This window comes from Mauremys reevesii, linkage group 14 (genome assembly GCF_016161935.1).
Source record: "Mauremys reevesii isolate NIE-2019 linkage group 14, ASM1616193v1, whole genome shotgun sequence".
NCBI lineage: Eukaryota > Metazoa > Chordata > Testudines > Geoemydidae > Mauremys > Mauremys reevesii.
Window position 1 is genome coordinate 37,360,528 of NC_052636.1, and position 14,288 is coordinate 37,374,815.

The window sequence follows — 14,288 nt, forward strand, 5'->3', positions numbered from 1 at the left end:
GCAGGAAGGAAATGGCTGCAATGGAGCTGGCTCAGGTAGGGGATTCTCAGGGAGCTGGTGGTGGGTTCTGCTTGGAGGGAGAGGAGCAGTAAATGCATAGGAGGGTGGGAATTGCTCGAGGTGGTGGGAGGCAGGAACTATCTAGGGTGGAGAAAGGGAGGGGACAGGATGTGACAAAGCTTCTGAGACTTGTGTAATGTAGGGTGTGATGGGTTGTCACCCCCGGGGTGCACTGTGGGGGGCTTCTGGGAACCGCTGTGCCCTCTAACCCTGAAGCTGGGCTGGCCCTTCTCACAGTGGTTGGCCGGAGATTCAGCCAGCCTCTCCAGGCCCTGTTATCACGCAACACGACAGCAGGAGGCGCCATGCACCCAACCAAGCTACCTGAGTGCTTTACTTAAGCCACTCAAGGACAGAGAAGACAACAGCCAATTTCCCAGCGGTAAGTGATAGCAAAGCGATCAAAGCAGATTACTTAGGCTTAGTTTGAGTTTTTGGTTATTTGCTAACATACTAGATGGATAGAATTTGAACTAGCAATTTCTCACCCTTACTGATAATAGAAGCAGTCCACCAAGTTTCCATATGCAAGCTTGAAATCCCTTTACCCTGGGACCAACACTTCCCCCAGTTCAGTCTTTGTTCCTCAGGTGCTTCCTCAGGTGGAGAAAGTGAATAAGGAAAAGTTATTTACTTGTTCATGTAATATAAGAACTAGGGGCCACCAAATGAAATTAATGGGCGGCAGGTTTAAAACAAATAAAAGGAAGTTCTTCTTCACACAGCGCACAGTCAACCTGTGGAACTCCTTGCCTGAGGAGATCCTGAAGGCTAGGACTATAACAGCATTTAAAAGAGAACTGGATAAATTCATGGAGGTTAAGTCCATTAATGGCTATTAGCCAGGATGGGTAAGGGTGTCCCTAGCCTCTGTTTGTCAGAGGGTGGCGATGGATGGCAGGAGAGAGATCACTTGATCATTACCTGTTAGGTTCACTCCTTCTGGGGCACCTGGCATTGGTCACTGTCAGTAGACAGAATACTGGGTTGGATGGACCTTTGGTCTGACCCAGTATGGCCGTTCTTATTCCTAGATCGATAGATTCTAGGACTGGCAGGGACCTCGAGAGGTCATCGAGTCCAGTCCCCTGCCCTCGTGGCAGGACCAAATACTGTCTAGACCATCCCTGATAGACATTTATGTAACCTACTCTTAAATATCTCCAGAGATGGAGATTCCACAACGTCCCTAGGCAATTTATTCCAGTGTTTAACCACCCTGACAGTTAGGAACTTTTTCCTAATGTCCAACCTAAACCTCCCTTTGCTGCAGTTTAAGCCCATTGCTGCTCCTTCTATCCTTAGAGGCGAAGATGAACATGTTTTTTCCCTCCTCCTTATGACACCCTTTTAGCTACCTGAAAGATTCTATCATGTCCCCTCTCAGTCTTCTCTTTCCAAACTAAACAAACCCAATTCTTTCAGCCTTCGTTCATAGGTCATGTTCTCTAGACCTTTAATCATTCTTGTTGCTCTTCTTTGGACCGTCTCCAATTTCTCCACATCTTTCTTGAAATGTGGTGCCCAGAACTGGACACAATACTCCAGTTGAGGCCTAACCAGCGCAGAGTAGAGTGGAAGAATGACTTCTCGTGTCTTGCTCACAACACACCTGTTAATGCATCCCAGAATCATGTTTGCTTTTTTTGCAACAGCATCACACTGTTGACTCATACTTAGCTTGTCCACTATAACCCCTAGATCCCTTTGTGCCGTACTCCTTCCTAGACAGTCTCTTCCCATTCTGCATGTGTGAAACTGATTGTTCCTTTCTAAGTGGAGCACTTTGTATTTGTCTTTATTAAACTTCATCCTGTTTACCTCAGACCATTTCTCCAATTTGTCCAGATCATTTTGAATTATGACCCTGTCCTCCAAACCAGTTGCAATCCCTCCCAGTTTGGTATCATCTGCAGACTTAATAAGTGTACTTTCTATGCCAATATCTAAATGGTTGATGAAGATATTGAACAGAGCCGGTCCCAAAACAGACCCCTGCGGAACCCCATTTGTTATACCTTTCCAGCAGGATTGGGAACCATTAATAACTACTCTGAGTACGGTTATCGAGCCAGTTATGCACCCACCTTATAGTAGCCCCATCTAAGTTGTATTTGCCTAGTTTATTGATAAGAATATCATGCGAGACCGTATCAAATGCTTTACTAAAGTCTAGGTATACCACATCCACCACTTCTCCCTTATCCACAAGGCTTGTTATCCTATTAAAGAAAGCTCTCAGATTGGTTTGACATGTTTTGTTCTTCAGATACAGAGTCAATATCCATAACTTCAGATAACAAACATGATCCATGCACACAAATAGGATAATCATATTCGGCCAATCACAACTTTTCCAATGACACTGCACATGACGCATCTTGCACAAAATGCCTAATAATTATGGCCTAATCATTTTATACTCCTACCACTATGCTGAATGTGGGGTGTAGTGTCAGATAGGGCCTAATTTCAAGGCACAGGAGTTGGGAATGGAACTTCCCTCTTTGTGGAACAGGAAATAACCCCCAGCCAGGGCTGGGAAAACTTCCCAGACTCCCAGTGCTGGGCCGAATCTACTGACACTTCATTAGTTACCACCCCATTCTTTGTGGCAACTGCAAACTTTATCACTGATGATTTTATGTTCTCTTCCAGGTCATTAATAAGAACCAGTCCTTGTGGGAAGCCCCTAGAAAGAAATCCACTCGACCATAGTTCCCCATTTACAATCCCAGTTTTTAATCTATTTAATATATGCCCTGTGTATTTTTTATCTTTCTAGTTTTCTAGTCAAAATGTTGTGCTGAACCAAGTCACATGCCTTACAGAAGTCTAGGTATATTACATCAATACTATTAGTTGCAACAAAACTTTTGATCTCATCCAGTAAGGATATCCAGTTAGTTTGACAATCTATTGTGTCTAAACCTTTGTTAATGGGTACTAATTATATTACCCTCCTTTAATTGGTTATTAATGAACTCCAGTATCGGCTGCTCCATTCTCTTGCCCAGTATCGATTTTAGACTAACACTCTTGTAATTAGCTGGGTCATCTCTTCTACACTTTTTAAATATTGGCACAGCATTAGCTTTATTCCAGTCTTATGGAATTTCCTCAGTGTTCCAAGTCCTAATGAAAATCAACACTAACAGTCCACCACGCTTCTCCACCGGGTCTCTCAAAACTCTTGTTATCTGGACCTGCTGATTTAAACACATCTAACTGTAATACCTGCCGTTCAACATCCTCGTGAGTTATTGTTGGGATGGAAAGACTGTCGTCGTCAACGTCTTATATGACTTATATCATCCGTTTTTCTCCAAATCCAGGAGAGAAATATTTATTGAACACTTTTACCTCTTCTGCATTATTTTTGATAATTCTGCCATTTCTATCTAGTAATTGACCACTACCGTTGTTAGGATTAATTTTGTACTTAATATACTTTTTAAAACTTCCTTCTTATTTTTCATTGATTGATCATTGATTTCTGATAGCTTCCCTTACCAATTTTCTACAAATCTGACCTCCTAACTTATAGTCTTTACTATTGACTTCCCCTTTCTTCCATATATTTTATTTGGAGAGTGTTGGGATTCCTACCAGGGAGCCACCAGCAGGGTCCAGAGACAGCCCCATCTCCTGTATCAAGCTCTGGCTAGTGGGTATGTGATAAATGTGATGACCCTGCCTCCGTCTGTCAGCTGGGAGACACAAAGGTTCTCTCTTTCTACCCTCTGATGCCGCCTGGCTGTTCTAGGCAAGGTGGGGTGGGACTCTGTTAACATGTGCCTCCATTTACCTGGTGCTGCTGTTCCGTGAATAGTGGGGCAGCAGGTACTGAGTGTTGAATTCTTGCTCTTTCAGGGGCCGGTGACCTTCGAGGAGGTGGCTGTGTATTTCACCAGGGAAGAGTGGGCTCTGCTAGACCCCACTCAGAGAGCCCTCTACAGGGATGTCATGCAGGAGAACTATGAGAATGTGACCTCGCTGGGTAAGGATTCCCGTCCTCTTGGAATAGGAAATGAAGAGATAAGGTTCATGCCAGCCCCACAATGCCACCTCTACTCTGTCCTGTTTCAGCATCACCCCAATATGCCAGTGACACACACACACTACCAGAGACCCTCCCCTGCTGCAGAACACTTTGGGAACAGCGCACAGGAGCCGTATTGCAGTGTCAAATAGCTCCTGTTTGCTCAAGTAAACTTCTTTGAGATGGGGCAACCACATCCGCACGGAGTATTTGAGATGTGGGCGTACCATGGATTTGTGTAGAGGCAATATGATATTTTATGTCTTATTATCTATTTCTTAATGATTCCCAACATTCTGTTCGCTTTTTTCACTGCTGCTGCACACTGAGTGGATGTTTTCAGAGAACTATCCACAGTGACTCCAAGATCTCTCTCTTGAGTGCAAACAGCTAATTTAGATCCGATCATTTTGTATGTATAGTTGGGATTATGTTTTCCAATGGGCTGCAATGTGTTATCCTGACATCTAGTACTGCTGAGATCCTGCATTCAATAATATCCCTGCCCTTCCTGTTCCCGTTCTGCACTGAACCCCACCAGCCCATGCTTCCTGTTCCCAGCTTCCCCAGGACTCTCTTATTGTCTCTGAACCTCTCTGTCAGCAAGAAGCAGTGCCAGGGAGACTTGCCCTCTCTCTGGAGTCTTTGATTTCTGGGACATGGATTTATTTTCTCTGTGTTTTAGGGACTCTTTGAAATTGAGTGTCTGTGATATTAACCACAGTGCAACCTGGACTGTTGAACAGCTGTGTCCCCTCAGTTCCCAAGCTGGGGTGCCTTTTACACTGCTCTACTGTGAGAACAGCCACTCCTGGGCAGGTAACGCACAGTCTCCAGCATGTAACTCACTCCCAGCTACACAGTATTGAGTGCTGCTAGTCAGTGACTCACGAGTTACAGTGCAGCACAGGAGAACCCCAGAAAATTCTCTGCTCCCAGACTTCTCCCAGAAATGTGCATCTTTCCCTGTCCAGCACACTCCTGAACAACGCAAGCTCATATGAAGTCTGTCATTTCATCAGTGGAAAATGACATGCGCCAGCCTTGTTATCCCAGATGGAGTTTCCAACACACTTTATTACAAACACACTGGTTAGATAAAGAATAAAACAAGATAGTTAACAATCAAAAAAAATATTTTAAGATACAGATAATGAGGCATAAAGCTCAGAATTGTTTACAAAAGAAATGCAAAGATAAAACACAAATTAACGTCTAAGTTAACAAGCTAAAATGGATTCAAAGCAAATGTTTCTCTCTCCATGTGCTGAGACATGCTGGTTTTCCTTTCAGCCAGGACTCGGCCTAACCCACCCCTTCCTCCCATGTTCAGCTCTTCAGGAATTGTCATGAGCAGAGGGAAAGGGGAGAGAGAGAGAGAGTCTGAAGCATTTTCCTCACCTCTTTTTATAATTCTGTCCTTTGTACTAGAAACAACTTCAGTTCTCAGCTGAGTCATGGTGCCAGGCTGTCTGTCGGAGATATGAGAATTGTGAGGGAAAGTCTACAGAAAGAGCTTTGGAGCTTTGGTCAAGCTAGTAGGCCTGAAGTATTAGCTGATCTTGCTTCTCTGTGTAAAGGGCATAGAAAGGCAGAGTGGAATGGAAAATCCCCCAGATTGGGGAACAAGTGAAGCCAGGGGGCTGGACTCGATGATCTTTCAAGGTCCCTTCCAGTTCTAGGAGATTGGTATATCTCCAATTATTTATTTTAATTTAAATCCCCCAAATTGGGGAACAATGGCTTTGTGTGCATAAGGGCCCTAGTAGGTGAAGTGGAAAGTCCCCAAACACACTGATTTGCAGTAACCGAACTTTTGAAACATAACCACAATGGAAGTGTTAGAAAAGTCAAACCACAAACTAGACTAGGAATAACAATAACAGGAAAGGCCGAATATGGAAAACTGATTGTTCAGTTTGCTTTTGACCTGCATCATATTTGGCAATATATTCCAAATAAGGAAATTAACGTGCAACGTATGTGCCATTGATTGTGGTTTTAAGCTTTAAAAGGCTTGTGTGATTTTTAGCTCAGGGGGACAGTATTCCAATAGCTGTCGCCCCCTACGCACTTTTAACCAAGAAAAGAGCCTCAGGCAGAGCTGATTCAAAATCAATCGTGTGGTTGTTTTCATAACAACTTCAAGTGGTCCCTATGATGGAATGTAAATGTCTTCTTCACACCTTCCCCCTGCAGGAGAATGGCTGTTTGACCAGCTGTTTGCCTTGCTGTCTCTGAGGAACTGCTCTGTGGGTGTTCCCCAGAATTGTAACTTTTTCCATAATCTCATACTGTAAAATCTCATAACTTTACATACAGTGTTACTACACATTTTAACAGGAGGATAATATTCAGTAGATTATGCATTTTCAAATGATACCTCACAAGCCATACTGTGTACAAAATTGATAATTTTCTAGAAGAGTGAACATAGGGGTTGTGGCAAAGTTCCTCCTCTCCTCTAGTAGGTCCTGCGCTTATTGGCGGATTTCTTCCCCTCAGTGGTTTTCCCCTTGGGTGAAACCCATAGTCTGGATCAACTACTCCTATGTCTGATTAGAAGTAGCGGGGCTAGGGGGGAACCCGGTCCCGCCCTCTACTCCGGGTTCCAGCCCAGGGCCCTGTGAATTGCAGCAGTCTCTATAGTGCTACTTGTAACCGCTGCTTGACCACTACAGCTCCCTGGGCTACTTCCCCATAGCCTCCTTCAAACACCTTCTTTATCCTCACCACAGGATCCTCTTGGTGTCTGATGCTGCTTGATTGTACGGTGTTTTCCTCAATCCTCCAGTAGTACATCCTCTCAGTTCTTAGCTCCTTGTGTCTCTTGCTCCCAGCTCCTCATGCACACTTCTTTCCTCTGGCTCCTCCTCCCCAGACTGGCGTGAGCTCCCCTTTTTATACCAGGTGCCTTGATTAGCCTGTCCTGATTGGCTGCAGGTGCTCCAATCAATGTAGCTCTCTCCGGTGCCTTCTAGAAAGTTCTTAATTGGCCCCAGGTGCCTTGATTAGCCTGGAGCAACTGCCATTTTGGTTCCTATGGTCCTAGGGATTTGCTTAGCCTGGAGCTAACATACCTGCTCCTCAATACTTTCCTGTAGCCATCCGGCCTTGCTCCATCACAGGGTGTAGACTGACACAGTGTCTGTGTGTGTGTTCCCAGCAGATATGTGGGTATTTCAATCCCTCATAAGCACAGTGTTTGGCATCTTCATGGACCTGGGGAACTGGTCCTGCGAATTCACTGGTTTACCAAGTGTGACACTGTATGGAATTGTGAGACACTTTGGTATTAATAATAAAATAATATAATCTTATCAAATTGCAATGAATCATGCTAGATATGCCATTTAAGGTGTCAGGGAAATGTTATGATTTTCCAAGTATGATCATTTTGTTTCTATGTCTGTATCACCTTTGTATTGTGAGTTATAGATATGTAGGGTATATCTGTATTTCCAGACTTGTGCAGTGTTTCTGGGTGACACCCCCAGACATATTGGCATCAACACTGCCTAGCCTGTTTGATGGCCCATTGAGGGTCATCAGCTGTACAATGAGCCCATGGAAAGGACCAAGGGGATACACCTATTGCGTCAGCAAGACATGCCGGGGTATGCCTGTGTAATGAGAACTCCAAGGCTTTTCCATGCCACATGCTGTGAAGCTTGTGTTTGGGACACAGGAAGTACAAGCCACATAGCAAAGGAATATAAAGGGCAGCTGCATCATCTCCATTTTGTCTTCAATCCCCTTGCGTGCCTCTGGAGCAACTTCTCTACAAACTGAACCCTGGAACAAAGGACTGAATGACCCATCCAAGCTATGGATGTGTTCCAGACGGACTTCCAAGCCAGCAACTCACCAATACTGCTAAGAACCTGATATATCCATTTTGGAATGTATCTGACTGCTTTCCCATTTAACTTCTTTCTGCTTTTCTTTCGTTTAAACCTTTAGTTTAGATGCTAAGGATTGGCTGGCAGTGTGGTATTTTGGGTAAGATCCAAACCTATACTGGCCTGGTGATGTGGCTGACCTTTGGGGTCAGAAGATCATTTTGTTTATGTGAGCAGAGTTTTGAAATAACCTCTCACTGTACTGGGCCTAAGTGCTGATTAGGAGTCAGAGAACTGGGATGCAATAAAGGGGGCCGTGTGATTTCTTTTTTCAGCTTCTCGATAACCCGAGTGGGTGATCCCTTTTTCAGCCTGCCCTGATCTTGGCATTTTCAGTGAGACCTGCCTCTGGCCCACCAGGTCATACTAAGCACTGAAGTTAAATTAATAGAATGTTTTTTATGACAAAGTCTTATGAAATCAAGTGAACTCCTTTGTTTTCTTTCATCTGAGCAGGGTTTCCTGTTACCCAGCCTGATGTGATCTCCCAGCTGGAACAAGGGGAAGAGCCATGGGTCCCAGACCTCCAGGGTTCAGAGGAAAGAGAGATCCTGAGAGCTCCTGCACAGGTGAGGAAACATTAAACCACCCAGAATCTGTAAGTGCCTGAAGGAAACATCTGGGATGCCCAACAAAGCCCTTGGGAGATCTCTCAGTTCATTATTATCCCTAGCAGGAGTCGTATCCTCAGGGTAACTATAGCTCATGGCTTCCTATAGATCCTAGCAGACACCAGGCAGTAGCTTCCTCCCTTCCCCCTGCGTATTTGGATGGGATGTGAAGGCTGAATTCATCCCCCTCCTCTCTCCTATTTGGGGGAAGAGTTTGGGGGAGTTCAGCTCCTGATTTTTATTTGACCTGTTTTCAGCACTTGTTTTGGTTTGGTCTTCCCCTTTCCATCCCTGTTTGAGGTTTCTGTCTCTGTCACAGCAGGTGATGCAATGGCATGTGAGAAAGAGGAGCAGAATTTTCAGCCTGAAAATGTCGAGCCAGTGGGTAAAAACAGAGCATTATCGCAAAGATCGAAAAGGAATGTGTCCAGGAGTCATGAGCAGGGAAACTCCTGGGAGATTCAGCACAGACCAGAAACAGATCAAGGAAACCAGCCAGGAGAGAAATTGGATAAATTTATTTTCTCTTGGGGAACTCAGAAGGTCCTCATGGAAACCACGACACAACAGGAAATCCTTAGGCGAAAGAGAAAAAATACATGCCCTGAGTGTGGGAAAAACTTCATTCACGGATCAAACCTTTCTGTTCATCTGAGAATCCACACAGGGGAGAGACCCTACAAATGCAGTGAGTGTGGGAAAACCTTCAATCGCAGCTCACACCTTATTGCCCATCAGAAAATCCACACAGGGGTTAGGCCCTATAAATGCTGTGAGTGTGGAAAATGCTTCACTGAGAGTTCAGACCTTTCTGTACATCAGAGAATCCACACAGGGGAGAGGCCCTACAAATGCAGTGAGTGTGGGAAAACCTTCAATCGCAGTTCGGACCTTATTAGGCATCAAACAATCCACACAGGGGACAGGCCCTACGAATGCAGTGAATGTGGAAAATGCTTCACTAGCAGCTCAAACCTTTCTCAACATCAGAGAATCCACACAGGAGAGGCCCTACGAATGCCGTGAGTGTGGGAAAACCTTCACTTACAAATCAGGCCTTTCTAGACATCAGAGAATCCACACAGGGGACAGGCCCTATGAATGCAGTGAGTGTGGGAAAACCTTCAATCGCAGATCAGGCCTTTCTAGACATCAGAGAATCCACACAGGGGACAGGCCCTACGAATGCAGAGAGTGTGGGAAAACCTTCACTCAAATATCAGCCCTTTCTCAACATCAGAGAACCCACACAGGGGACAGGCCCTATGAATGCAGAGAGTGTGGGAAAACCTTCACTCAAATATCAGCCTTTTCTCAACATCAGAGAATCCACACAGGGGAGAGGCCCTTTGAATGCCGTGAGTGTGGGAAAACCTTCACTTACAAATCAGGCCTTTCTAGACATCGGAGAATCCACACAGGGGAAAGACCCTACGAATGCCGTGAGTGTTGTAAAACCTTCAGTCGCAGCTCGCACCTTATTAGTCATCAAACAATCCACACAGGGGACAGGCCCTATGTATGCAGTGAGTGTGGGAAAACATTCACTCAAAGTTCAGCTGTTTCTGTTCATCAGAGAAGCCACACAGATGAGAGGCCCTATGAATGCAGAGAGTGTAGGAAAACCTTCACTCACAGATCAACCCTTTCTGTTCATCAGAGGATCCACAGAGGGGAAAGGCCCTATGTATGCAGTGAGTGTGGGAAAACGTTCACTCAAAGTTCAGCCCTTTCTCTTCATCAGAGAATCCACACAGGGGAGAGGCCCTATGAATGCAGAGAGTGTGGGAAAACCTTCAATCACCGCTCACACCTTATTACCCATCAGAGACTCCACACAGGGGAGAGGCCCTATAAATGCTGTGAGTGTGGAAAATGCTTCACGAAGAGTTCAGCCCTTTCTCAGCATCAGAGAATCCACACAGGGGAGAGGCCCTATGTATGCCATGAGTGTGGGAAAACCTTCTCTTGGCACTCATCCCATGTTAGCCATCAGAGAATCTGCAAGAGAGATCAACATTGTAAAAATCTCTAGGGCTATCAATACTTTGTTTTTGTAATACTTTTCCTGATTCCCACATAGTAACTTTTAAAGCTCTTTGAACTGTTTGCAGCACCGTTATCCCTCAGCTTGGCCAGATGAGTGGCCCATTTTTGCCTTTTGCAGTTCGCCCTCTTTTGAGATGGACCTATTTGTCCTTTCTATTGTCCCACAAGTAATTGGAGTGAGCCCTTCCTATGAGGAACCAGAGAGCATCACGTTTATACCATTCCTCCTATTGCAAAGTGATTGTTAGAGTCGCCAGTGATACAGATTGTATCCTTGCCAGTTGTTCTCACATTGCTCTGGGTTGTGCTGAAGAGCAGTTACATTGGGAATTTTTCAAATTATATGTAAATGGAGAGGAGCAGGGGCAGGAAAAAAGTATAATTACAGCTTCTGTGACACTGGAAGGAGATGGGGTGACTCAGGCCACGTCTATACTTACCTTCCCGGTCGACGCGGTGAGTTCGACTTCTCGGAGTTCGAACTATCGCGTCTGATCTAGACGCGATAGTTCGAACTCCGGAAGCGCTAGTTCAAACTCCGGTACTCCACCGCGGCAGGCGGAGTTGCCGGAGTCGACCCTGGAGCCGCGGAGTTCACTTCCCCGCCGTCTGGACGGGTAAGTTTTCGAACTAGGGTAGTTCGAATTCAGCTACGTTATTCACGTAGCTGAATTTGCGTACCCTAGTTCGAATTAGGGGCTGTGTGTGGACCAGGGCTCAGAGATTCCCTCCTTCCCCATCACTGCAGAACTGTTACTTTTTGCCTGAGCCAGGTAGAGTTTATCTTCGTCACATTCTATCCATCCACTTCTCAAAGTGTCATGTGATGAAGCATTCTCCGTTGTCTGTGCTTGAAGATGATGTTTTGACTACTTTAATCCTATATCAGAGTCGCTATGACTGGAGATGAAAGTGTCAAAGACCTGGGAGGGGAATTCAAATGGATCTTAAACATAGTGTGATCATTTAGAGTTTGAATTCCAGGTTCCAGCTATTGTAAAGCCACTTCTGGCAAGAGGGCTGTTTTTCCCTCATTATGGGCATGCTGGGATACTAAAAAAATTGTAAATAACATAACTGACTATTGAGACAGGGATGAGGGAAGCAGGTTTGAATGGATCAGAGGACAATGTGGTGGGAAAATCTCTTGTCCCGACTCTGAATAATCAGATGTAACCTGCTCTGGAATTTCACTTGACACTTTCTTTGTCATGTATTGTCTCTCTGTGATGTGGGTTTCTATCTTTCCTGAAGGCTGTTTGGTCACCCAATTGGATATTAGTTCAGTTTTATAGGATGTAGCTCAGATTTATTGAAGAATGTAAGACAATGACCCTTTGCTAAAGTCCTCATTTATGATTTCAGCTTTGCTTTTTCCCCATCCCTCCATGATGACATGGAGAAAGTTGAAGTGCATTTCTATCAGCAGGAGAGAACTCTCTAATTTACTGGACAGGCTCACAAAGAAATAGCAGTGATTTAAAATCTCCACTCAGAAATGGTGAACAACAGCAGAACCCCAACTAACTGAAGGAAGTGCATCTGATCACAGTGTATTTCAGTTGTTTAAGGCAATATTGTCTCCAATGATCTGGGAAGAGAATTCCATGGTAAGTGGTTTTGAACTAGGCAAAATGCCCATGTGTTTGTTTCCCAGAGCATTTGTAACCCAGGCCCTACAGAAGATCTCTCCTAGTAAATCCTATGCTATGGGAAATGCAGCCTTTCATAACACAGATGTTGAGGAAATAGAAGTGGAGTGTTTGGTTGAATTTATCCTTTGTAGGCGCTAAAGATGTGTATAAAATGAAACCAGTGTTGAAAATGTAATAGCTTCAGAAAAATAGCCATGTTTGAATAGAATCTCCAGCTAACTAACGAAGATTCTGATCCCAGGCCTGTATCCAGTCCCTTCCCTGGACCTGTGCCACCAAATTAAAGAAAAGCTGGGCATGTTTCAGGAAGCCACTCCTCATTAACATTGCTGAGATTTTAAGTGGTTTTGTAAAGTATTCTTCAGAGAAGTGTAAATTTACCCTATCCAAAACCAAGGATTTGGAAAGAGCTGAGGTTGAAAGAGTCCACACCCAGTTCTTGGTTTCCACCCCAGTAAAGGAAGCTATGGTGACCCAAGGAAAATGGTTTGTACAACTCCACTTCCTAGTTCAGTGTCACTGATTACACTTCCAAAGTATGCCAGGGTTAGATTGAGAACAGTCATCCTTCACTGTTTGGATGCAAAGAGAGAGTGCTTCATAGGACAGTCCTTCCCTGTGGATCCCAAACTGGCTGCCTGATTGGGTAACAAGGACTTTCAGGCTGTAGAAATGATGGTAACCAATGAGGCAACAAATGTGTCAGCCTCCAATTTCAGACTTCCGGATACACGCATGTTGAGTCCTGATTCTATGGTTTTGTGTCTGACGCTGTGGCTACACAATTAAGCTGATGTTGGCACAGCTGCACCAATGTAGCTGCGCTGCTATAGCACTGCTATAACAGATGCTCTAAGCCAATGAGAGAGATTTCTCTCATCAGACTTGATTAGTCCAGCCCCCGCAAGCGGCGGTGGCTATGTTGGCAGGAGAAGCTCTCCCGCTCATGTAGCACTATCTACATGAGCAGTAACTACGTTGCTCAGCTGTGTGGATTTTTCACACCCCTAAGCAATATAGTTATCCCGATAAATGTCTTTAGTGTAGACCAGGCCTTAGTTTTCTCTTGTGTTTTATGCATTTACCTTACTTCTCTACCTCCTCCTACTTTGAAAGATTAAAAAGTGTGAAAAAAGAGGTATTTTTCTCCATGATGCAAACATTGCGACATAGAAGACCCCTTCTACCAACACACATGGCAGAAGAACCCGAGATATATGAACTCACAGAAGTGTTGGGACTCCCGTTGGAAGAAACCACAACTTGAGCCAAGGTTCAGTTGTTGGCAATGGGGATTAAAAGAAAACTAACATATATGACAAGAATTTGTGATCTTTGAATATGTTATTGTTACCAGTTAAAATGAAATTATAGGTGAAGTTATTGGATAAAGAGTAAGAGACTGTGTGATAATCTGAATTATTTTGGAAAACTGAAAGTCATCTTGTTTTTGTGTTTTGTTAGTCATACAGGAAATGATGGCTAATCTTGAAAAGTTAATTTGATTTAATTTACCCTGGTTCCTCAACTGTTGCTACAGCTCTAGTACCCATCAATCCAAAGACTGAGAGAAATGGAGAGTTCCAACCATTGTCCTTTTACTATCTTATTGTTCCTCTCTCTGTTTTTTGTGCTGGCCTTTCTATTCTATCGCTTTCTGCCTTTGTTTAGTGGTAACAGTTGGTTTCCATCACTCACATTTGTTTAAATCTCTATCTGTTGTGAAATAAATTTTTTGCTTGTTCAATAACTACTCAGGTGCTGTGTGAGATACAGTAGCAATGGTCCACAGTAAAACTAGTAACCTGGGATACTTGGGGAAGAGAGGATCTGGGATTTCACCGAGTATCTGGTGATCTGGGCTGGACACCAGAGGGGGACACATTGAAGGAACTCAAGGGTTAAGGTGGCTGCTGTAGCTCAGAGGAGGGTCCTTGAGTTCCAGCAGGCTGGTGAGTTTGGTCACTAA

General features: G+C 44.4%; 1 protein-coding gene across 1 annotated transcript in view; it reads left to right on the forward strand.

Annotated features, from left to right (window-relative positions):
• Positions 1 to 9,281: 9,281 nt before the first annotated feature.
• Positions 9,282 to 14,288, forward strand: part of LOC120381700 (zinc finger protein 850-like) — a gene marked incomplete at both ends in the record, with an annotated part of 483,140 nt that continues 478,133 nt past the window's right edge. Inside the window, 3 exons of the mRNA XM_039499823.1 lie at positions 9,282 to 9,514; positions 9,681 to 10,099; positions 10,343 to 10,565. Of these exons, the coding sequence (XP_039355757.1) occupies positions 9,282 to 9,514; positions 9,681 to 10,099; positions 10,343 to 10,565 (875 nt within the window). The remainder of the gene's footprint in view (positions 9,515 to 9,680; positions 10,100 to 10,342; positions 10,566 to 14,288) is intronic.